Genomic DNA, 25,436 nt, shown 5'->3' with positions numbered 1-25,436 from the left:
TTTTTGCTCAGAGCCCACAGACCTGGCTGCTTCCCCATGGCATTTTCATGACCCTGTCGCCTTGTTGCTTGCTCCCGCCCGGCCTCCCCCCTCAGCTGCGCTCCCCTCTCAGCTCCGTCCCCCTCACACGGGCCGCCTGCTCTCTCTCACAGGCCGGTGGCAACCTGACAACACACCCCGGGGAGAATCGGACGAATGTGGCCAGATAAAACCTCTGCAGCTTTTAGCTGTGGGAGACCTCGCCTAGCCTAAGGAGCGAAACGCTGCCCGCTGCAGCAGCGCCCCAGCGCCCGGTATCCCCCCGCGGCGGTGCAGGGGCGGCCCTGAGGCGGCTGCGGGGCGAGCGCGCCGAGTTGCCAGGGCGGTGGCTGGGAGAAGGAGCCCCCAGGCCCCTCGCCCAGCGCCCGAGCCCTGCCCCGCTCCCCCCTTCTGAGGGGAAACCTCCAGAGCCCCCAGCGGGTGAGGCGGCCGCCGCGCCACCCCGGCCGGGCTGAGCGGGCCGGGCCGCCCCAGTCTCCCTCCCGCCGAGCGGCGGCGGCGGGGCGGGTCTGAAGGAGGAATGGCTCCGGCGTGGCTGCCGGCTGCCGGCGCGGAGGCGAACCGCCCTCCTCCCGCCGGGGAAAACCACCTTAACGCGGAGGCAGGAAGCCGCCGGGCCGGCGGGCACCAATCAGGCCGGCCCGGGGAGGGCGGGCGGCGGCCGGGGGGCGCTGCGGGCGGGGAGGGAGGCCGAGCCGGCCCGGCGCTGCGAGGGGCGATGGCGGAGGGCGGCCCCCCCGGCGGCGGGGACCCGCCCGCCGCCTCAGGCGGGCAGGCAGGTAACGTGGGGGGAGCGGGCCCGCCGCCATCCCGGCGGCCGCCCGGTGCCGGGAGGGGGACGGGACGGGGCAGCGCAGCCCCCCGCCCCCGGGCCGCCGGTGGCCTGGGCTCAGCCCGGCGCCCCCCCCGCTCTCTCTCCAGCGCAGGTCGTAACCTGAAGGAGTGGCTGCGGGAGCAGTTTTGCGACCACCCCATCGAGCACTGCGAGGACACCCGGCTGCACGACGCGGCCTACGTGGGGGACCTGCCCACCCTCAAGAGCCTGCTGCAGGAGGAGAGCTTCCAAAGGTGAGGGGGCGCCTCGCACCCCCGCCGCAGGCTGCCTGCGCGCCCGCCAGGGGCCGCGCCGCGGGGCCCCGCTGGCACCGGGTGGCTGTCGAGGCCCCGGGGGCTGCGCGACTCCCCCCCCTCCCCCGCACGCCGGCTCCTCTCCGACACCCGCCTCGCTCCGGTGTTCACGGGAGAGACGTCAGGCTGGGGGAGTGCGCAGGGATCCCGGCAGGGAAGGCTCCGGCCGCGGCCGAGCTCCCCTCAGATGGGCCCAGGAACGAAACACCGTGAAAACAGGAGCCTGGCTGTGGTGGGGAAAACATACCAAAGGGATTACGGTCGAATATATAAACCTGAAACACCCTGCGTTACAAAACCTGCCCGGTGCTAAATCTGTGACGGTAGGGATAGTTAATTTTCCTGCATCGTGGAGAAAACTGCTTAGAGTGCAGATTGCCTCCCAGCCTCAAAAAAAGCGGCCTTTCAGCAAAAAGGGAATGAGCCAGCCCCTCTCTCTGCCACCTGGGGCTCTTTGGACCCTTGGTGTGACATTTTTGCCTTGTGCCATCCCTGTGGCAGCAGGGCCAGGCATCCTGCCGTGCAGGAAAAAGCAAAGTTTGGCGGGAGGGTTGGGCCTGCAGCACCATCACACAGGTGATGGAGTGCGCAGAGAAGTGACTTCTCTGCATTCGGAGGTAGGTATGGCATGGAGATCCCCAAGCCTCCGGGATTAAAGGGAATGTTTTTGTCGTAAGACTTGATAGCTGAGGGCTTTGTGTGGGCCTTATACGACTCCTTTTCCTAAAACACGGTTGGAAAAAAAAAATTGTGGCATCACTGTCCCAGCAAACACTGTAAATGCACTGTATAAAAACTGCTTTGTCCTGCACCAGTTATGTGGGCCTGCATGGAGTGAACTAGAAGAGCAGATCCATTGCTGCGCCGTCTAAAGAGCACTTTTGCCAGCCTACCTTGGCTTTAAAGAAATCCCTTCCTCTCTGCGTGTTCCTGCTAAAATGGTACCTGCAGAGAATTTGACAGGAAGGTCTGGATGCTTATGAGATTTGTAGGGCTAACCTGAGATCTGGATGAGCGTGACAACTAATACAGGTTATTTCAGATGGCATCTAAGCAGCCACCAGCCATGAACCTTCTCTTTCAATACACTGGAAAAAGCTCTTACGCCAGGACAGCTGTGCAACAAGGATGCTAATGGCCTACTTGTGTTTCTCAGTGCAGGATGGCTGCACCTCCCAAGCTTGCTCCTTCCTGGCAGGGATAGTTTTCTCTGGATTTGTGTTTGTCATCCATGGTGCTTGGGTGAGTGAATGTTGCCAGTGGTGTGATACAGATGCTCGCCTGCATTTCCATTCATTGCTCGCCTTTTCCCGTGTCCTCTTGCTGTTTCCCTGCTGCTTTGATGACTTTCTACCCTCTTTACAGCAGCTTGAATTAAATGGTTGTGGTTGTCCACTCAGTCACTGCTGGTTTGGGATATCTCCCTGTAAAAAGGGAGTAGGGAGTATTGTATTTTTTTTATTAGGGATTTTGACTGAGTTTTGAGGCAGGGTTTGTCCCTTATTGTGTGTATGCACTGCTCCTGACACAGCAGAACTCTGATAAAGCCCATCTTTCAGACACTACTTGAGTATGTGTATGAGTATGAGTACTCTCTGGCTACCTGTGTGCAGCACCTAGTCAGGATGTTGGCAGGAGCTTTTCAGGGCTGTTACGAAGTGCCAAAACAGGGAGGAAGAGCTTCAAGGGAGCAGTTTGGGCTCTCCCAGCATCCTCCTTAGGGGCTGGGGGAGTTGGGGTGATGCAAGGCAGCACGAGGGCTTTTCTGACCCAGTGTTTTTTCCCCCCAATGACAGCCGGATCAATGAGAAGTCAGTGTGGTGCTGCGGCTGGCTGCCCTGCACACCGCTACGCATCGCCGCCACCGCTGGCCATGGCCCCTGCGTTGACTTCCTCCTCCGCAAAGGGGCTGAGATTGATTTAGTGGATGTGAAGGGTCAGACCGCCCTCTACGTAGCTGTGGTCAACGGGCACCTTGAGTGTGCCAAGATCCTCCTGGAAGCTGGGGCTGACCCCAACGGCAGCCGGCATCACCGCAGCACCCCTGTCTACCATGCGGCACGCGTGGGCCGGGCAGACATCCTCCGGGAGCTGATCAGGTGAGAGCTTGGGTGCAGGCTGAAGATGGTTCTGGTGGGGAGAGGGGTGGCTCTACCTTCTTGCCTTGGGATCTTTTCCCCCATGGGGCTCAGCGTATCCGTTCCCTCCTCACACGCCCAGTGCCTCCACAGGCCTGGCGAAGCTGGCTAAGATACGGACAAGTTCTGGTGCAGAAGCGCCCGAAGGTACATCCTCGTGTTCTCTGTCGCTTGGCCCTGATCTGTGCCCTGCCGTGTGACTCCCATGCCTGTTCTTCTAAGACAAAGTCTAAGAGAAAAGTTTTCTGTTTCTGAGCCCACCATCCACTCTTCAGACAGATCCAAATCTTAAAAAGTATCTTCCCCCCACCTCCGTTTTGAATGCCAGCTCCATGTCTCTGGCTGGGTTTACGAGTGAGGTGGATTCCCCAGCGAATCAAAAATTGGTTGGAAGCACATCTCTCCTTTGCTTAACTCTGCTGCTCTGACCGTTTTCTGTCCTTGGGAGGAGAGATGCTTGTCATTGGCACTGGCTGTTCTTGGCTGCTTGGGTTTGCCCTTCACTAGGGCACCCTCCGTGGCATCCTAATTGCCTGACACCTGATGCACAGCTTCATCGAAGGGGTGGCATCTCTGGGGCAGGGAGTGATGGCCATCGCTCTGTTGAGATGAACAGTAACCTTAGCTGGGTGGTGGGTAACCGGTGGCCGCCTGTCCCTCAGGAAATTCCCTCCACGAGCAGCGAGTGGGTTCAAGATCTAGCAGTGAGCTGTGCAAATTTGAGTTTCTTCCTCTGTGGCATGCTGTGGTACTTACTTCCTTCTAAATTGGAAGCTTTTTGTATAAGGGACTACGCTGAGCAACTGTATCGTCCATTGATGACAAATACTAAGGGAAAAATACAGGTTGAAGAAAGAAATGGTAAAAGAGAAGAAAGGGTATTTGGATTCACACAGGAGCGCTCTCCAAGGAATCCCTTCAATGTCCACAAATGCCAGAAAATAACCAAATGGATTAGAATAGAAGAAATTAGAAATACTTGGGAATTTTCTCCTTTCCTTTTTGCTTGTGGGGAAGTTAATTTTCATACAAGTGCAGCTTTAAGGAAGCTGATGAGTAGAAAGATGGGGAGACAGTCCCCTCTTCTTGCTCCTTTCTCAGCAAGCTGAGAGAAGGATATCCCCATCGCCACGTGCTCGTTGGTACAAGGTTCAGCTCACACGCTGCATTCCTGAGAATCTCCCCTGATATATCTGCTAAGGCAGGGTGAAATGTAGCAAATGGTATTTCAGCAGCACATGGAGAGCTGATGCATTGATTTATGTGTCTGCTCCTTGGGATACCTTGCCAGCAATATTAAAAGCAAGATTTTGGAAAACTTTCAGGATTAAAAATTAACTGGAGTTTGTCCAATATCTTTTTATTAGACAATGTCTCTCCCAAGGCTGCTAAGCTAATACCAAATTGTCAGATTGCCCAAAATTTCAAATATCTTGGAGCAGAGATTTCAAAGATACATTCAGAGTTGCTTACTTTAACACACAGTCTTATGTTATGAAGCTCGCTCAGATTTTTAAAATGTTGTTTTAAAGGATTTGGCAGGGGGAGTGCAATGAGGAAGATACTTTTACTGAGATACAAAGAAATACTTCAGCATACTCAGCTCGAGAGAGCCTGTGCCCTGAAGAGAAAGCCCAGCCCAGTCAGGCTCGCTGCAGGTGTCTAAACATCGCCTGGTTCATTTCTTTTCTTTATATCGTATGGTAGCACAATCAGGGTTCTTGACTACTACTACAACTGCTGAACCAGCTAACCAAGCAATAAGTGAAATCGTATCCATTAATAGTAAATACACACGTAGCTGTGGAATGGTGATCCATTTTATAAGACGGCTGGCGGAAATATGCACGGTTATATTGCCAGGGTATAGATTACCTTCCTGACAGCTTGTGATGTGATCATGCTGCAATGGGTTCGGACTGTAGCACTGTACTTGCAGCGTAACTGAGGGCTGACCCAGCATCTTAAGGATCCTTCTGCCACACTAAAATGGTGAAAAAGATACCTGACAAATCACCCCGATGCCTCAGGTGCATGCCTAACTGTGATAAAAGTGGACTCTTGTATTTTGCTTTGAGTTGGGGGTTTCCACTGAGAATTTTGATGATAATGGAAAAAAAACCGGACTGAAATGAAGGGATACCTGCTGTCTGGTGAGGACCACGGCCATAGGAGACAGCGACCCTACAACAGCCCTGCGAAAGTCCCACAGCAGCACAGATGACTATCCAAATGCTACATAGTCTGATTTTAAGAGATTTATCTACAGGGAACATAAACGATTGCCTGTCGAGAACAGACACCTTCTCTTATTTAGCCCTCTGTGCTCCAACACAGGTGAAGTGGCACAGATGCAGCAAAGTGCTGTGGATGTCCCCAGGGATGGATGGGAATGTCCCCTTAGTGTGCGGTGATCCTTGGGTCAGCTGCCTGGCCTGGGAAGCGAAGCTCAGTTCTGTGGCTGGTGCAAGAACCAGCTCACGCTCATCAGTGCTGTACTGCCTAGTCCCATCCTTTTCCTGCATTTTTCCACCCCACCGGTCTCCTGAGATCTCAGTCAAGATGTTCATGCTTGGCAGATCTTGTGAGTTGGGGTAAAAATACACTGCATGCCATTTGCAGCTCTTAGGCGAGTTTCCTTGGCCCTTGTTCTGCGTGAGTTTAATTTAAATGAGGCCATTCCCATCCTCAGAATTGAAGCATTTGGTTAAGTATTTGCTGGATAGGGACCAGGCCCTACTGGGTTCGGAAGAGCTGTGCTTGCCTTGGGGCAGGATTCGTCCCCAGGTTGTTTCCTTATTTCTTTTATTAACTCCAGAAAGGAACATAATGCTATCTAGGAGACAGAAAAATCTAGTTCTCGGAATGCTTGGTTTGCGGTTTTGGGAAGGGGGCTGGCAGGTTGAAGGAACCTTTCATCTCTCTGTGGGGAGAAGGGACAGTGCTTTCCTTCCTTTGCTTGGTTTGCAGTGCTGCAATTAAAACTAGCTACTCCTTAGGGAATTGCGTTGTCTTCCTCCTCCTTCCCATCCAAGCCGCATGTGAAGTAGATGGGAGTTAGTGTCCCCACTGCTTGGGTGTTACCCAGCCTGGGGGAAATAAATGCTTATTTCTGCCATCTCTTCTTTCCGCAGCATTGCCATTTTCCAAATTTCATGCTTTTCTAGAAAGCTACACTTGGCCTTTTTGTTCCCATTTATTTGGCTGCATTCTTCACTTCCTACAAAAAAATGAAAAGAGCCGAAGCCAATCAGCCCTGTTTGCTGCTCGTTCACAACTTACTGCCATCTGTACTTACCAAGAAGTATGCTGCAGGCGCTGCTTCTGTTTCATGATGATGATGATGTCCACTGAGCAGGGCTTCAGCCTGTTAGCATGCCTTCTCTGCGCCACAGCGAGCCTGAGCCCGCTTTGCTCTGGCCGCAGGGCTTATGGAGCAGTTGGGACACCATGGCACCATGCGGCAAAGATACGAGGTATGGGTTTCTCTGTGGGGTAGGGTGAGGCAGGAGCCAGTTGCAAAAGGCTTGAGAGGGTTGCTGCTGCAGCTCTCGGAGGTCTCCCCCTTCAGGGTTTGGAGTGCTGGCCTTGAACTGTGATCTGTCGTGCAGTAACCAGTGTAATATATAACCTGTGAATGGAGCTGTGCAGGGTGGATGGGGAGAATGGAAGGTCTGATGCAATTATTTTGTGTTTTTCCAGTTTCCTGCGTGCTCAAAGTTGGCGGGTACATCCCTTCAGCTGAGCTGAATACTAGGGAAAAGGCTTCTTTTTGACTCCCTGATGGGATTCTGATGGGATTTCAACCGCCTCAGCTCCTTCGGGAGCAGGATTTTGTCATACATGTTTCGCTGTTGAGCACAGATTTCTGTTTCCATTTCCCTGCTGTTTGTGACAGTCAGATCAATTGCCTGTATTGCTTTTTGGCCTGTTTTATCCTGGTGGGGAAGTTATTTCACTGCATCTCTTCAACTGAGTCATTTGGAAACATCCCCGCTCCCCAGCCGGCTCTTTGGCATCCAGGATTACGTGGTGCTGGCTCAGGGCTGAGCCGTCCCTTGTGCCAAGGCCGTGCTTGGCACATCCTTCAGGAGGGCAAGGAAAGATGTTAGTCAGCTACTCCTCCCCTCTCCAAAGCCTGGGTTGTTGCGGGCAGAGAAACAGCTTTGCTTCTTGAAGATCAGACCGTGCTGGATACGGCATGCCCACTCAGAAAGTCCCCCCAGGCCCATCTGAGGGTAGGTACGGGCGGTTCTTGGGTGGTGGGCCCCAGAGGTACCAAAGGTAGGCAGGGTCTCACCCTCCGGGTGTCCTTCAGCCTCAGCCGCTGCCACGTTGTCACCCTGGGCTGCAGTTGTTGTGCTCTTGCCTTTGTTTCCAAACCTCCGCTCTTCTCACTCCCCCACTCAGGTATGGTGCAGATGTGGATGTGAACCACCACCTCACTTCGCGGGTCCCCAGCCTCTCCCTGCGGCCCCTTACCACACTGGTGGTCTGCCCCCTGTACATCAGTGCAGCCTACCACAACCTGCAGTGCTTTCGGCTGCTGCTCCAGGCTGGAGCCAACCCGGATTTTAACTGCTGTGGGCCCATCAACATCCAGGGCTTCTCCCGGGGCTCCCCAGTGTGCGTGATGGACGCTGTCCTGCGGCATGGCTGTGAAGCGGCGTTTGTCCACCTCTTGATTGACTTTGGAGCCAATCTGAACCTGGTGAAAGTGGAAGCCTTGGGAGTTGAATCCACAGGGAGGGTCAAAGTCAACCCTGAGGCACTGCAGGTGTTCAAAGAAGCAAGGGGTAAGTGGCTTTGACTTACTGAAGTGGCGCTGGTTTTATTTAGCTCTGGATTCAGGAGAACTCTTTGGAGAGTTTATTTGGTAATTAGGAGCTGTTAAGGTGGTAGGATGGGTGTTACCATCCTCATCTGGGTCTCTTTGTTCAGGTACGTTCGGCCAAGTGCAAAAAGATTGTGTAAACAGGTTATGCCTAACTTAAAATTTGTGTAAAGCAATTCTAACACGCAAAAAAGATAACTGGGATTTAACAAGCTGTTAAGCTAATTATATGACTTCACCACCCCTGACATGGCTCCCAAAGAGCTGTTGCTGGCTAGGCAGGCATCAGGCAGGAGAGGACCGTGGGGCTGGCGTCTGCAGCTCCCTGGCACGGATCCTCAGTGTTGCCGAGCTGCTGCCTGCCTCTGGCTCTGTCAACACTGATGACTCAACCCAATGGCTTCCCCATAAGCCTCCAGCTAGACTCCTTATTTTTTTCCTGTTGCATTTTGTACATTCACGTGGTGTTTCCCCTCTTGAGCTACCTCTTCAGCTACCATCGACACCTATCCCAGTAGCCCAACCTCTGTCTTTATCTTTTTTGTCTTTCTCCCAGCTCTTTTTCCATTGCCTAACCACGTTCTCAGCAGCCTGAGACAAGGTTTAAGCAGTGCGTTCCTATCAGAGCTGGGCTTTGGATCTGCAGACTACAGGCAGGTTATGGCATGTCCAGTGACATCCAGTTCTCCAAAGCCATGCAGGTGTGCCCTCACCGTTCTTGATTTGACCCTGTGCTCTGCAGGGACCCAAGCGGTGGCTGTATCTGGACAGGCTTCGTAGGAAGTAAAGCCACAAACAGTAGTAGCGAGTGGCAGGAGGGAGCTCAGATGGTGGTGGAGAAAGGTGGGAAAAGGCTGGCTCTTTGAATTTAACATCCTGCGGGAAGCAAATGAGTTACAAAAGAAGTAAACCAGAGCCTCAGACCTGAACATGCTTAAATTTACCTGCTATTTCTTTCTTTTTATAAAAGAAACATCAATACAGTGCGCACCCTTGTTCCAGCAAGGGCAGCACCTCATAAAACCACCAGGCTCTGCTGGTGAAGGCCAGGGCTTTGCACCAGGGTTGGAAGTGGGGTTTCCCTCTTGAACTCCAGAGAAATTTCAAAGGGATTCAGGCTGTGGGATACAACCCCCAGCCCCCACCCCAAAGTTATTCAGCTTTGCGCATACCTGGTTTTTAAACCAGCCTGGACTTTTGCTGAGAAGAGGTGCACGTAAGCTGGAGCAGGTGGTTTCCATTAAGCATGGGTTTAGGAGGCAAATGGGACTCCTCAGGCAGAACGTGCGGAATAGTGGAGTGGTGCCTTTGGAGGTCCAGTTCCTGAATCAACATAGACACCACCATCCTCTTGCCCTTGTGCTGAAAGAGCTCTCTATGAACTCAAAAGAAGCCCTCAAGAGAAGGCTGGGATAAGGCCTGAGCTGGCCATCAGTGCTTTTGTTTCCCAGGGCAAAAATAAAGTCCACATAATTTTAAAATTACCTGAATAGTATTGAGCCTCTCACAGCCTCGCCTGTTGTGGATTTGGCAGTGACCTCTTGAACCCTGTCATGCAGGGATTGACGCCGTGGTCACAACCCCATGCAGTCTCCAGCTTGCCCTTCCAGACTGCCCGTGTAGCAGCTGTCGTTGTTCCAAGTCTTCGACGAAAAGGTTTCGCACCCTCAGGGAGGAGCACGCTCAGCTTTCCTGCACGGCCTTGGTGTCGCTGCACAGGACGTAGCCTCGGCATATGGAAAGGGTAGATGGCTCCTCAGCTGTCAGCCGGAGCTCAGCACGATTTACACACTTACCCTTCTCTCTTTCTCTGTCCCTCAATAGTTTTTCTCTGCTTTCTTCGTTGCAGGCCACACCCGGAGCCTCTTGTCTCTCTGCCGCATAGCTGTACGAAGAATACTTGGCAAATCTCGTCTGGATCTGATCCATATCCTTCCAATCCCAGACCCCATTAAACAATTTTTACTTCACGAACACAGTTAAAGGGCAACTGGCAGCTTTCCGGGACAGTTTGATTTGGTAAATGAGTGCGCTGATAAAGCCAGGTGCCAATCCTAACCCTTCCCCCGCAGTCAAATACTGTATTGCTCATGGAGTGCACATAATTCCCTGCCCCTGTGATCTTCCCCTCCAAATTTAGGGTGCAGTGATTCGGTGTGTGTATTCTTAAGCTACTGGTTATCTAACTGGTGATCTCTCGTTTGCAGCTGGTGGGACGATGAGGCCGGTAAGCGTGTGTGGCTGTTACATGAGCAAATACAATATATCCTTATAGCTGTTAGCATATGTCTGTTTGTTGACTCTACCTCTGTTATTGATCTGTGTTACACACACCTTGGGTCTCAGCGGCACTTCTGCATGGGGAAAGTGTCTGTACTTAAGCCTTTCCTCTTCCTATAGCGTACAAGGGAGTCTCTCCTCGCCTTGGTAAGGGTTTTACAACAGCACTGTTCTCTTTCTGCTGTCAGTACCTGGCCTTTCTCTTCCGTATGAAGTTTGTGATTGCTGCTGTAAAAGTGGGTGTGTTTTCTTCTGTCCTCTTCTGGTGTGAAATGTGTCAAGCTGCCTGTCCGGTGCTGTGCGTTACTCAGAAAATTGTATCCATGTCTCTACGTGCTGTAAGGTAGCTGCTGACTCGGCTTTCTTCGTGTAGAGGCCCCATCGCACAGATGGGAGAGTAGCAGAATATGTAATCCTATCCTGTCTGAGTCGTTCCTGCAGCACACCGGATCTGCTGTGGCAGCTCGGCTCTCCCTCCAGCACTAATGGACAAGGCAGGCGCTGGCCAGTCCTCCTCCCGACTGGCTGGGACTGGGTCAAGTCTCCTGACCACTGCCGTAGCATGAATAAGAAAATGTGGAGAGAAGAGGAAAAGGTAGTTTCACCTCTGGAAACTGATGGCTACACAGGCTGTTGTGGGGATCCGATACCAATGGTTCAGTCACCACTGTGGTGGTGGTGGGACAAGGACTGTGATACTCAGATGAAGCCAGCATGTGAACCTGAAAGATTTATAGGATACTTTTTGGAAGAGCAGTGGTTAAATTAATCTTCTGTTCACTGTAAAATGGGTTTGAGCATTTGAGAATGACCAGGAGCAACAGTGGAGGACTTGCTAAATTAAACTGTTGTGTTGCTGTGCTGGTTGGTGGTTGATGCAATGCCTGTGAATATATCTGTGTGATTATGAAGGAAAAGACACCAGAATGATCTCTAGACTGCCTGCTTGCCGTATTGCAGTGATTATGATGTTATTGAAGGCCCAGTAAAGTATCTGAAAATGCACAGCATGCAGGACTTCCTACCTGCTTTTTACTCCATATCCCATGGTGGCAGTATGACCAGAGAAAACCCTCCAAGATCCACTTAACCAGTGTTTTTGTTTGCATACTGCTTCTGCCAGCATTGTGGAAAAGGGAGAAGAAAGGTCTTTTTGTTTTTCCTTGAAGTTCCTTGAACTTCCTAACGGAGGTTATGCGCTTGAGTGCGGTGTTGCATCCAGCAGCCTGAGCTCCTTTGATTTCCAGTGCCTCTGCATTGCTGTATATCTTCATGTCACAAGCTCACAGAAGTGTCATTCTGCAGTGAATCGACAACCTTCCATCAGGATCTCAGGGTCAGCCAGCTACTTAAAGGTAGTGAAATAGTCATTGTATAGGAAACATTGTCAAAATAGCAACTTTAGAAGGACAGAGATGATAGTCCCTCAGGACCTTGGGTAAAAACTCAGGTGATCATCGATACTTGCTTTTACTGATTCAAGCTCTTTCTAGACCCTGTGTTATAAATTGATGTTTTGGATAATTTTTCTTTGCCAGATGTTCTTCCCATGCTCATGCAGTTGGCAAGGATATTTTTCCAGATGTAACGTTAAGTATGTTGGGGATTTATTTATCGTGTGGTATTAGTGCCTAGGGACCTGTTGTTGAGAGCAGAGTTAAGCATGGGATGGTGAGGACCGTAAGACAACCCCTCCTGCGAATGGGATGTAGCTCTGGTCGCTCTTCTCCTTGACCTGCTGCCGTAACAGTGAAGTGGGGTTGGTTAAGCTGCCTTGCGTTTGGGTTTCCAGTGCCTTTGGCCAACAGCCCCATTTATTCTACCACTATAAGAGCAGATCCTCAAGGCTGCCCCATAGACTTGCCCCATGGATTTGCCCTATAGGTCTTGATACTAGTTACAAAATGTTCTTTTTCCAGAGGCATAAATGAATGCAAAATCACAGTTCAGTTTCTGGTCCTCCCGCTATAGGATGTGTTTAGGGTGGAGTTTGATAAGCAGTGATGGACTTTCTTGTGTGTTTTATGATCTGCTGAAGAACACGTGCCTTTCCAAGATGCTTTCAGAGAAGGAGGAAGGGCAGGAAAAAGACAGTTCCTGATTGTTTCCTGCTATTCCAGTTCCATGGCCAGGCCTGGAAGGTCCAGCTGGCCCCTTCTATCACTCTACTCACCGATTTTAGGTTAAAGTGGCAAAATGTACACTGCTGAGAACAGGCTAAAGTGTGGTGATTACACTCAGTGCTCAGATACCAAAGCAAAGGATACTTTCAAAACCCTCATCAGATGAGATATAATGGCAAGGATATGTAGCTGTAGGCATGCTTTCAAGGTGAGAAGGCGGAAGTTTTGCACTGTTTCTTTTTCAGGCGTGCAGATGGTTTAGGTTTTCACCATGCTGGAGGCCAGGGCAGCCCATGAGCCTGTTGCCTGAGAGTTCTGTGCTTGCTTTATAGAAGTGTTAACATGCCTGAAAGATGCAAACAGGTTGTAAAGCCTCTTGTCACCTTGCTGGCGGAACCATAATGTTTTGCAGGAGCACGGACCGAACATACTCTCTAGCTCCAACATACAGAGGCAGAAAATGAGGTAGATTGTCTTGAGAAAATGCCATGGCAGAAGCTTCTTTGGGTTGACTTTTTTCCCTTCGATTTTGACCTGTTTGTACAGTTTTGCAAACCGGTCACCCGTTAGTGCCTTTTGGGTGAAGGTGGTAGGATAGATGTAAAAGGCATATGCTCCTCTGGGGAGAGCTGGCTCCACCTGGAATGAGCTACGGTGCCGTGCTGTGGTGTGAATGATGGAGGGTGGCCCAAAACAATTCAGAGAATTTAGTTGTTAACTCAGTGCCTCGTGTAACTGGAGTATATAGTTAATGCTAAACCTCTGCAGATGACCTGTTACAATATTCATTATAGATGCTTCAGTATTTGGTTTGTTAACTGTTGTGCCCTTGCCTGACTCCATCCTACGATGTGCTTATGGATAGCCGGCCAGCGGCACCCTGACCAGTCTAGCAACTGTGTTGCCTCCCAGAGCTATAACTCCCACGTGAGCGAAATTGCAAAGAGCACCCTCCTCCCATGCATGGAGTTGGTACGATCCCTTTGTAGGTCCCACTGGTAAGCTCAAGCCGTGCTGGGGGTGGGGACTTTGGCCTCTATGTGTTGGTAGGTCTCTTGACCTCAGGCTTGAAGGACTACATGAGTCTTCCAGTCCAACCAGTGGTGAGTCCAAAGGGTTCCTCTGACCATGGATATCTCCAGCCCATGACCTACAGGTCAGAGGATGGTTCTCCCAACCAAACAGCAATAAGCTTGAAGTTCATCAATCACTTGGACGTCTGTAGAATCAAAGCTTTGAAGTGCAGGAGACATTTTGCATGGACTACCTGTCCAACTCCCATCTTAACTGAGGGTCTGTCTCTCCGGCAAAGGTCTCGGTGTTAAACCTGGATGGTCTGTCTTCTGGCTTGAGGGCCTGAAGGGAGTCCAGTGCAGGAGGACAATTCACATGGTACTAAGCCGTAAGTGCAAAGGCTAGTGTTAGAGTAAGTCCCTGTGGACATTGTTGTTGAGACTACTTAAAACTTTGCCTAAGTGAAGTAGTTTAATACGCAGACTAGAAGATCTGGAATTTTCATTGTAGAGAGAGAATAATGAATCTCAAAATAGATTCATGATATTCATAGACCTCGGTGTCCTGTCCTGTAGGGCAAACACCCATATTCTCTGGCTGTCTCTGTCCTTTTAAACCCAAACCCCAAGTCTTCCAATATGAAATCTGAGTATTATGCATCTTCACACTATATAAATAGCATTTATTTTTGCCTTAACTCAGACTTCACCATTGCCTCCTATGTAGCAAAGCATTCTCTTTTGTGAAGGTATTCTTTTCCATGTTGTTCATGGGGCATGCTTGGATAACACGAGTAACGAATGGGTGTCATGAAGTCATAGGTGGGAAATCAAACATTTCTGCAGTGTACATCCCCCATAGTGAAGAATGCCTGTTATGTTTATGTGTAATATGTAAACTGTGCATTGTGTGGCCTTGCTGTAAGCTTGGATGGGATGGGATAACAAGGTCTGGAAAATGGTTAAAAACCCAAACCAGACCTGGAATAAGCAAAGCAGATCCAAAGCGGTCTTTTTCATGTGGGTTTTTCTTCTTGTCTTTGTTGCTATGGGGTATTTCCAGAGCACGAAATGCTGGTAGCTGGTACCCAAATAAAATTTCCTGCTCTTCGGGAGTTTTGCAAAAGGCAGAGGAACAGCATCTGTTGGGTTGAAGCGTGTTTTGTTTTTGGTTTTGTTTTTTTCTCCATCCCCAAAGTCGAGTAAAAGCACTTTTTACTTCAGAACCAGCCTTTGAGGCACAGCGCGTTTTTAGCCCTTCCTGTTCCAGTGAAGAAAGCAGCATAAGAACCTGCCCAGGACAGAGCAGAGGTGACAAGGTCCCGCTTCAAGAACTGCTGGTCAGTGGTCTGTTGGTTTTGCCCAGGGTAAAGTGATCGTGCGCAACAGCAAGATCAGCTCTGAGAGCAGATAGGAGCTGTCTGTGCTGGGCCTGGATCCGCGCGTAGCTGAATAAAGGTGTTCCGGTGCAAGAGCGTGGCTGGCTGCTCGGTCACTTGCTTCGCCAGGGGAAGGAGGACAGCTCTGGGCTGAAGAGCTGGGACTGTGGGACTGGGTCTGCGCAAGCCTGAAGGCAGCTGCCTCGGCGGGTGCCGCTGGCTCCTCTGCACGTTCTGTAGCCACTGGAGGGGGCCGGAGAACCGTGCTGCCTGCGGGGGCTGCCGGCCAGCGGCTGGGGCCGGGCACGGTGCGCGCACCGCTGCCGCGCCTGCCTGCCACCCCTGGGCCGCTGTCAGGAGGGGTACGGCAGACGAAGCAACACGTAAACCCTCGTGGATGAGCAGACGAGGCCCCGCTCTCGAGCCTCTGTTCCCTGTGTCCCCCCGCTCGCCAAACCCTCTGTCACAAGCCCGCCCGTCCCAGCGGTGCTAGCCTGCCTTTCTGCAGGTGTGGCAGCTTGTGGCAGCTGCTTGCGAGGCAGCTTGTGGCAGCGCAAGGTGGCTACTGTCACCCGCTGCCCAAAGCTCTTGCCTTTCAACCTGGATCTTCAAAACAGGCTGAAGAGGGCTCTTTAGACCTCTCGTTTCGGCTCCTGCTTTCTTTGTACTCAGCTCTGGAAATGCAGCTCCTCAGTTTGTCCTGGCATGGAAGTGCTGTGAAGTTGGTGTAATTCCTCAAAATATTTTGATTCTTTTAACTTTGCTCTTTCCAGCATTTTCATTGGAAAACTCCCTACAAGCTTAAGCTGCAGGCATTTCTGATGGTTGCTCTGTTCTTCCTAGGGATTAGCAGATGTGCAAGCACCATCTGCAACACCTGCACAATTTGTGTTCTTTAGCTCAGATGGTAGAAAGAGCATTTCGGGTACCTGAGGATTTAGTCCCTGTAGCTATCTCCAGGCCAGGGCGCAGTCCCTTTCTTAGGATTCCTGCTATTTTTGCCTGGGAGATGTTTGTCTGAGCTGGTGCCAGCATTTCCTCTAAAGGCAAAAGGACGAGTTTCTCCTAAATTGGAAGAAAATGATCAAATGGTTTGGAATTACAGTGATTAAAAAAAAAAGCAACGAGCCCTAATCTGAAATTATAACATCTCCAGCCTTGATATTCCTCGAGCTCAGAGGTGGCTGCCGCCTCCTTCCCAGTGCATCTCCCCCCAGGTTTATTGCAGTAACTGCCCCAGCCTGGTACCGACGACCTTGCTGGGTGGTGGCTCAGCCATAGTGTCTCCGTGCTGCAGCTTAGAACAGATTTATCGTCAGCTGGGAGAGATCTGTGTGTCTGAGCTGCAAACCTCGGGCCAATAATCGTGGAATTGTTGAAAGGACTGCCAGACTCCAGCCGTGATTTTGCATGCTATTTCCCCTTTCCCCTCTCAGTTATCTCTCTGGAGTAGACAGGCTGGGGTTACTGGTCACCTCTCACTGAATTTCATGTATGGTTGGGGAGAAGAGCTCACGGCTGAGTGTGTCTTTGGTTTATATAACAGCATTGCAACATTTTCCTTATTACTCATACTCATTAATCTTAAGATCTGATGTGGAGTTCCCTTTCCTGCAGCAGCAAAGGAGAGAAGAGATTTGGCCTTGCACTGTGTGATGCTCGAATATTTGCTCTGGGCTATGAGAACCGACCAAGGCTGCAGTAAATCTCGGGCAGTCTCAAAGCATTTCCTCTAGCATGCATTACTTCCACTCCCCCGGCCGCTGCTGGGGAAACCCCTACTTGTTTAACTTGTGGTGGTGGTGTTAGTTTTGTTCCCTATCAGCTCCGTCAGGCTTGTTTCCCCTCCCAAATGAGCTCTCTTGTCCCCTGCAAGTTGCAACCTGGAAGGAAAAGAAGAGGTGCCTGCGGCTCACCTGTGGTGTGCCTCGGGAGGCAGGGCAGCACATGTGGGGTGCCCGGCTCCTGCGCCCCGCCAGCCCTATGCAGGGGAAGGGAGGCTGCGGCCCCCCCAGCCCACAGTTGCACTGCGGAGCTCATTAACCCACCTCCAGGTACACCCATTTCCCTCTGCTTTCGGCACTTTCCCCCCCCGACGCATATGTATGAGCCTGTTTTGTACTGTTCTGTTTTGCACTTTTTTTTCACTTTATTTTGTTGTTTATACTTCAGAGACAAATGAAATCTGCTTTTGTTTACTGGAAAGTATGCTTTATTTTCCCATCATCAAGCATCTGGTGTTTGTAAAATGCACGACAAATCTTTCCAACAGAAAATCAGCCAGCCTGAGTGTGCCTGGCCAGGAGTTCACGTGTGCCACGATCTTTATCCTAAAAAGGTACTAAAAAGTCCAAGCCAAGAAAGTGCCAGCCAAATGTGCTGCACGATGATGAAAACCCACAGGTAAAATGCTAGAAATTCGTATTTCCCATCAAACATACGTTTAGTGAAGGCTGTGAGGTACCACAAGGCTCGAGTAAGCCTTTGCCTAAAAGTTCCGTGCAGGAAGGGAACAGCGACAGGGGGTGCGTACCTGTGAGCCCCAGAAGCAAGCATCTCCAAATATTTTTGTAGGATGCTTCTGTCACTAGGAAGTCAGAGAGAAAAATAAAGCCAGGGCGGGTAAGATGGAGTAGGACAACCATTGATTAATGGCTTCGGCCGTCCCCCAGAAGGTAGCAGAATGATGTATGATCTGTACACAGTCCACTCCCCGTGGCACAGGCTTTCTATAAGCTTTCCAAACATACCAGGGTGAGGTGATGCTTGCAGACACGGCATTTTCTCTGATGGCGTCTTTCCACAATCATCTGAAAGCTGCTAAGGGAATTTTGGAAGCTGGTTTCCAGCCATGATTCGCTTGGCCAACTCTGCACTTGCCTTTAATTTTAATAATTTGGCGACATCCATTTATTTAACATTTTGCAAAGCAGGGTCTGCGTTTGCTCAAAGAAAATGAGAGTTGAAGGATGGTAAAATGCCTTCATAAATCGAAAGTTAAATTAAGAATTCTCTTTAAAAGCCCTGAGCACCGTTAGCTCCGTGTAGTGGTGTCCCTTACGGCATTGTCAACTGTGGTACCGGTTGGAGGCATGGAAGATTAAGGAGGCACAGGGAGCAGGGTGGGTTGTTTTGTGGGTGTTTCTTGCCTTTCTGAGCCTGCTTTTGTTCGCAGTTGGAATGTAGTAATAGATTCATCCCTTGTTTCATTTCCCACAAAACACAGTTCTTACCAACAAGTCTTAATTTTGGAAAATTTCAGCAGTTGAGCGTTTCGTATCAGTATGTAAGCAGCTTCTGGAAGTTTTCTCTTATATTTGATCATATCCATGTTATTCCGTGATACTGTCTGTAGTGGAAAGTCTTGTGATGCAGTAGACGTACTGTTTAATTAAATTTATTTTTTTACTTTTAATTTTCAAATTACTAAAGGTAGCTGCAGCTTGGTTTTGATTGGGACATACATCAGTTTACTTTGTTGAAATTATTATTTTTTTAACTGAGAGCTGTTCTGCTTTGTTCCTCATTGTCCTAGGCTGAGGTTAAGGATTGGATGCTGTAGTAGATACCAAATGTGTTTTCAGGGGTTGCTTGGACACCAAGAAGACTCACAAATAGATGCTCTGAAGAGCAGTTCGGGGCATATCAGCATGGTGCCATCTTGCACAGGTCACCAACAAAGCCTTGGCCATGTGCTGGTGCTGGTGACATCTCTGAGCAGTGCTTCATTGCCGGGCTGTGCTGGGTAGGAGGAAGCTGCTGTGCCGTGGAAAGCCTGGCTCAGTCTTGGGGTGCTGTGGTCTTTGAGTCTTTGTGACTGTGTAACGGCGATCTTCCCTGCATCTCAGCACCACCCTAGTGCTTGGACATGCACCTCCAGATACTTTTTGTCAAGCTGGAGAGGAATTGTGCTTTATAATAAATGTGTTGTAAGGGTTTCTGTCGTTTAGAGGCATTTGAGTCCTTACCTTCATCAAAGCAACCAATAAAGCCTCCTATAAATACTACCTGGGAAAGCAGAAGTTTCCAATTACCCCAGCTCCACTCCCAATATCAGTTCCTATAATTACCAATGTCCATTAAGGCAAACTTTCTTAAAGCCAAAGCATCGAAGCAGAGGTTCTTTTTTTGCAGTAGTTGGTGACTGCCACCCGTCTGGAGGTTGGTCATCTTGGCCTTGGCAGTTCTGGGTTTATGGTTGGACTTGATGATCTTAAAGGTCTTTTCCAGCCTAAATGATTCTGTGATTCTGTCTGCGCTTTCACATGTGCCAGCTGCTCTTTCCCTGCCGGCTGCAGCATCTCCATGGCCTTCGTGACACAGTACTGTAGTGGAATCACCCATCATTCAAACAGAACTGTAGCCTAAAGGCCATCTGTGAAATCTTTAAAGCTGAGAATTATTTTTAACTTGGTAGCCTGAGACAGTGTCTGCTCCCTCTTGCTGGGTGTTCGGTGAACTTTGGGTTTAGTCCATAAACCTTTGGTTTAGTGATAACCCTAAATATTTCATGCATCGCAGACTATGAAGGATGCAAAGATATCAGCAAAACCTGTTGTGCCAATGCAAACAACGCTAGGAGGTTTTACTGTTCCCATTGCTGGTGCACGAGCCTTGTTCCTCTTCATTCTTTGTATGTGTCCATGTGTCGAGAGAGGCTGAAAGACGTGAGGTGCAGGTAAATATGAATTCCATAATGTTATGCTATCCACACTGACAGGGGCTCTGTGGTGGTGTGAACTGCTTCCCAGTTTGTGTTTGCTTCCCGGCGGAGAGCATTTAAAATACCGTGAAAACATGGTAAGTATGCATCATTCTGCTCCAAACCAGCACAGAATTTGCTGCGTAGCCTTGGCTGGATGTTCTTTCACATGGGATCTTCTTCAGGGTCCAATGGGAGTGTGAACAACACCACCCTGCCTTTTGGAAGAAATGACTTCATTGGTGATGCATTCATTTCCAAGGTCAGTGAAAATGGTGAACGTGCTGGCAAACGGGACGTCAATGGGTGTCCGCTCTGACTTTGGCTCTTCTGCTGTTCCTTTTCTCTGGTATGAAAAATGATTCACCCGGCTTTGAAGTACCTAGTCTTGTTAGCATGGGTCAGATGTTTAAACATAACTAAGGGTATTATATGGGTAATTAAATCAAGGCATCTGGCGTGCATATCGTTCTGCAGATAGGTTTCCATGGAAAACAGTTTATATGCCATGAATGTCATTAGAAGATTAGATTACCTATCAGATGGATCTTGTGTTCTTCCAGAGACCACCTCTCTTTAAAATGAGGTGTAGGCTACTACACGGAGCTGGCTAAACAGCCCTGGCTGCTTGGGTGCCTGTTTGCCCCCTGAGCGGTTGGTGTTTCAAGTGTACAGCCCCACTCCTCCCTGCAGCATCTGCTGCTGGCAAGACTTCCTTGATGTTTCTGTCCAGATGACTCCAGGTGTGCATCAGTGCTTCAGCATTTTATCTTTCAAGTGCCTAAAGCTGCCTGTTTGCCTTCTCTGTAGCCAACAAGAAAGGGGATAGAGCAATGAGCTGTCTGGCTTAACGTGCAATGCTCAGGTCCCATGGGCGTGTGTGAGCCTGGGAGCTTCCCGGCCCGTTTTGCCAGTGACTCGGTTTTTTTCCTTCACATTACTTTTCCCCTTTCTGCTCAGACTTCCCTGAGTACAAGCTGGGTCGCTGTGGGCAAGTGCCATGCCTGCTCCATGTGATTCACTGCCAGCGGGAATGTGTGGTGCTGGGATGCGGGAAGTCCAAGACTGGCGATTCATTTCCCTGGAACCGCCAAGTGCTGGCGTTGGTTTATCCCCACTGCGGGTAGGGAAAAAGGATTTTTCACCAAACTGCCCCAAATGTTGAATTCCCCAGGTGTTTCAGCTATTACTCACATTCTCTTAAAACAGAAATAGCCCCCGAAAGGATGGGTCAGAGCCTCCCTTCGTGCAAGTCAGCGTCATCCATTGGAGAAGCAAACCCAGTTTGTACCAGAAGATTTTAATTAGTTCAGGAATTTAAAAGCCCAGTGTAAAACGGGGCTTAGGCAAATACCGTTTTATTTTGAAGCCTGAGAGGGTATTGCGCCTTTTGCTCTTGTTTTTTGCTCCCCTGTTCACCTTCAAATTTGACAAGGAGCTTTGAATCATGGGCCCTTCAAGTTCACAGTGGCCTGGATGATTATGTCTGTAGTGGGAGTGCAGCAGGTCCCCAAGCAGTGCTGGAAGCTCCCCCCTGCAGCACAGTGACACAGGGCAGAGATGGCCCTGGGTTTTGGGGGTCACCGGCCAGATGGGAGGCATGCAGCATTTGTTTTTTGGGTGTCTTGCAGCTTGTGGGACTTTTGTCAGGCTGCGATTCAGCAGGAGCCGGTCTCTTCCTGGTGCTGCCAAGATCCAGGAGTTAATTCTTATTCCATGAGAAGGCCAGAGCCTGCATCCAGCCAGTTCCCTGGGGTGCAGAGAAAGAAACTCTCTGAGAAATAAACACAGACACAAACAAACACACACCAGACTTGGCATGTGCCTTCGCAGGCAATGGGAATATCTTTTAGATTCCCGCCGAGGTAATTGGACTGCAAGGAAGCTTCCCTGCTCTGCCCTTTGGCTCCCGGGGAGGGTCCACTTGCCAAAATGCTTTGTGGTCCCTTGAGTCGTGCCTGGGCTGGACCCTGCGCTTCTGCCCAGTCCATCCCACCCCAGCGCTCGCCTTCGCGCTTGCTGCATTCCTCATCTAACCTATTCCCAGGGATGTGCATTGAACCTCCTCCCCAGCAAACCCACCCGCTTCTCATGCATTTTATTTCAATTCTTGGTGTTCCTCACGAGAATGCTTCCCTAAATCTCCCTTACATCATCTTACACCTACTGAGGTTGTCCATTCCGTGGGGGCTTTCCCATAGATGGGGTGGGATCTGGTCCTGCCTGGCAGGTACTGCTGTGTGAGGTGACTGCTCTTCTCTCCTGAGCCTTCATTTGCACCTTTGCATTGCTCCACACCTTTCTTGAAATGCAAGACCCAACCCCAGATCTTACCTGTGCTGCATAGTACACCAGAGCCTGGATGCTTTCCCTCCTCCCCGCCCCCACCGCCCCAAGACATTACTCTGCAAGGTAAACAGGCCAACATTTTTCAGGCATTCAGAAATCACAGGAATATTGGAAAAGCCCGCGCCTTACAAACGCTGCCCTGCCTTTCTGAGCTGTTGTGTTCCCCACCCCCACCTTCCTTTTGGTTCCTGCAGCTTCGCAACTATTTTGCAAATTTTAAAATGCTTGCCAGATTTTCTCCTCCATCAGGAGGGAGAGTAACTTTGCTCCTTACCAACCCCCCCCCCCCCCCCCCCCCCCCCGCCCCCAAACTGCAGTGTTTCAACAGGTGACACTCGGTGGGTTGCCACAGGCAGCATCCTTGCTGTGCGGTGGGCTGGGGCGGCTGACAACACCCCCTTGAAGGAAAGCAGGAATAGCTGCAGTGCTCAATGTGGGCAGCCAGATTTCAGTTTGATCGTGATTTTTTTCTGATTTCATCCTATGTCTCACATTAAATGATACAGGCTAATATTTCTCTGTAATTCTGTGGTTTCCTTTTAGTTTGGTATTGAAACGTGTTTCAAAACCTGATTTCAAGCGTAAAAGGAGGCCCATCCGTGCATGGGGTAAGAAAAATCAATTTTCAGGTGGGAATAAAAAGCTTTTAACTATGCAGAGTCTAATAAATACTCACTTTGGGAAACCAATGCCTGTTTTGCAGCTTAGGCTAGAGATGCTTTTAAAAAATACAATAGTTCACTAAAAGTGAAAGGCGGTTTATTTCTCATGGATCCTTCTTCAGGTGGGAACAGTTTTCCTCAGGACCGTCTCTGTATCCTAGAAGCTTGACCATGCTTCATGCCAAGCAAGGAAAGTTACACCCTATGGTTTTTGAATTACAAATGGGAAATCCATACAGTTTTGGAATAAACAGCACTGGCCATTAGACAGTCTATTTGGTTACTATTTGGTTACAACTGCATAAGGAACAGCTCTAGTGGAAAAAAAAGAAGCAGCAGTAACAGTCAATCGTCACTTTTTTTTTTCCCCCTGCCTGGAAAACTTGGAGTTTTATGGCTTATGAACCACAAATTAGAATTGCAGGCAACAGATAAAGCTTCACTATAAATCCAGCTAATGCCAATGCCTGTTGGTGACTGCAAGGAGGCCATTGTCAAAGTGCCCCTTTGGCAGTTACTGCCTGAACGGGATCTTTCCGACCAGCCTGGATCACCAGGTGGGTCCAAATCCCTTCAGAAAGACAGAGCATCCCTGTGCAACAGCCACTGCTGCTGCTCTGGGGGCTCGTGGCTGGCAAGCCCTGTCCCCTGGTAGGGGGACAGACAAGGAAGCTGCTGCTGCTGCTCCTGTGGTCAGCATCTGCTGTCCCAGTAAGCCTTGAAGGGCTCTGCCAGTGTTTCCTCCAACCTCCGTTTCTCCAAGGAGCCCCAAACCTGTCTTGTCCCTTTGTTCCTCAGGAAAGTGGGTTGCTTGGCCAGGTAGGAAGACTTGAGCGAGCTTGTCTCCAGAAAATTAATGCCTGTACTTGTTTGTCCTTCCTAATAGAAAGGTTTTTCTAATTTCTGACCTGAACCAATCTGGCTGTAGCTTAAGCTGGGGCTCTGCTCTTCACTGTGCCACGCTGCAGGAGGAGGACACAACCCTCCCCACGTGTTTCACGTGCAGGGGCCGGGATAAGGTCGCTGGATGGAAAAAACGTTTCAGGCATCCTGGACTGCAGTCAATTGCTCAAAGATGTTGCCACTTTAGGACTGGTGAGTTAGGCTGCCAAGTCTCCCACCGCTGCTCCAGAAGGAGAAGGATACGTCACATCTGCTAGTGTCACTGTCTTGAGTAACCCAGAGGAGCTCCATGCATGGTGCTCCCATGTTTAGGAAGAACCCAAAAGGTCTCAGGTTGCCTTGGTTGTTTCAGTGCCCACTCATGGTGTTTGGTCACAGCTTGGGTGGCTTCCAACAGGAAACAAGAACAGCCTCGGGCAGCAGCTGCTCTTCCAGGAACCCAGAGGGTGTTGGGAAGTGCCATACCACCATCAGGCACGTCTGAGGCATCGTATCTGGGACTCTGGGAGGTCTCGATCTGATCCAGTCCAAGGCCACTATTTGAGCAGCACAAGTCACAGTTGTGACTTTTGCATTCCTGCTTAGACAGGCATTTTCAGAAGCACTTAAATGTCTTGTGCGTCAGGGGAATGTATGTTCCTAAATCACTGGCGGGCATCAGGAAAGCCTGTCACCTCCTAAGCCACCAGGACCGTTGTCTGAGCTGGTACGTTCTGCTGTTGGAGGGTGTTTGGTGCATGGTGTCCTGCTGGCTCCTCTTTGCTGCTTGGGCAGAGAATCCAAGATCTTACTGATGGGAAGAAGTGTTGACTTTATCCTTGCTAATAAGGAAGAGCTCACCACTTTTTTCTTTTACCCATGCAATTGTTCTTGGTAACCAGAGGAGATGTGCAGGGCAGCACGACACCTTTTCCCACTGGGGAGTCTGCAGAGTATTTTTCCTTGGATATTCACAGATGGCAGACAAGGATACCATGGGAGCATCAGGGGAAGCCTGTGTCCTTGCATCCTGCCCTGGATTGTCAAGGCACAAGTTTTGTTGCTCATGAACACAGCTGGACTCCTGAAATCTCTTTCACATTGAAGGCAGAACTTCACAGGGGTACAGAGCCATTTCAGAGCAACCCATAGTCATTATTAAATGTACATATTTTAAAAAACGTGAAAGAAATGTGTTTTTTCCCTAGCTCTCTATGTCAACAACAGGGATGGAGTATGGCTTACAGGTTTGGGTGGGTTTTTTTTGTTGGTTTGTTTGTTTTTTAATAGAGTCATTCCTGGCAACTACCCAGGATTTGAAAGACAAGTTTACGAATAAAGTCTACACAAGATAAAAGTCCACACAAGGCCCATAGTGATGGCTATGGTTTTGCTAGTTGACTTGGGAACTATTGCAGTGGACCAGTGCTTTATGTCTATTATACACATTTATTCCTTTTTTTTTTTCTTCCATTAACCATCACCGTTAGTAATTGCACTCAAACAAACAAATAAGCCCATTTAAATACTGAAGTTTTTCTGCCCCTTCAACCATGAATAATTACAAAATAATCACCGAAGTCTGGTTTCGCTCGGCAAATGTTTCCAGGTTTTGTTTTCTTTTTAAATAATTCTGGGTTCCAGCACTTATCCCCCCCCCCCCCCCCCCCCATTTTTTGGAGGAAATTTCAGCTGGTCACATTTACTGATGCCTGGCACAGCACGGTCAGAAAGCATGTGAGTTCTTTAACGTATTTCATCTTTACAGCGAACTCTTTCCCTGCCTTTACTAATAACCTGAGCACGCAACTTTTCCAAGCATATGTGGCCCCAAACTACACCCCGCTGCAAAAGTGGCAACATCTGCTGGCAACGCAAGTTTTGTCCCAGTTAAAATGCAGGCAGGA

At 49.8% G+C, this 25,436-nt stretch overlaps 1 protein-coding gene across 1 annotated transcript; it reads left to right on the top strand.

Moving 5' to 3' along the window:
- Positions 1-676: 676 nt before the first annotated feature.
- Positions 677-10,425, top strand: ASB1 (ankyrin repeat and SOCS box containing 1). The gene is made up of 5 exons (XM_055719034.1): positions 677-818; positions 966-1,107; positions 2,964-3,266; positions 7,716-8,101; positions 9,989-10,425. The coding sequence occupies exons 1-5, from the start codon at positions 758-760 to the stop codon at positions 10,120-10,122; spliced, it is 1,026 nt and encodes a 341-aa protein (XP_055575009.1). The 5' UTR covers positions 677-757; the 3' UTR covers positions 10,123-10,425.
- Positions 10,426-25,436: the final 15,011 nt, after the last annotated feature.

The sequence above is a fragment of the Falco cherrug genome, chromosome 8 (genome assembly GCF_023634085.1).
Source record: "Falco cherrug isolate bFalChe1 chromosome 8, bFalChe1.pri, whole genome shotgun sequence".
In the NCBI taxonomy this organism is placed as follows: Eukaryota; Metazoa; Chordata; class Aves; order Falconiformes; family Falconidae; genus Falco; species Falco cherrug.
The sequence above is the reverse complement of the archived record's forward strand: the minus strand, read 5'-3'. Positions and strand labels throughout refer to the sequence as shown.

Coding starts and splice junctions, on each gene's coding strand:
- ASB1 (XM_055719034.1), top strand. CDS start 758: ATGGCGGAGGGCGGCCCCCCCGGCGGCGGGGACCCGCCCGCCGCCTCA. Junction 1,108..2,963: donor CAGGAGGAGAGCTTCCAAAG/GTGAGGGGGCGC, acceptor CCCCAATGACAG/CCGGATCAATGAGAAGTCAG. Junction 8,102..9,988: donor GGTGTTCAAAGAAGCAAGGG/GTAAGTGGCTTT, acceptor TCTTCGTTGCAG/GCCACACCCGGAGCCTCTTG.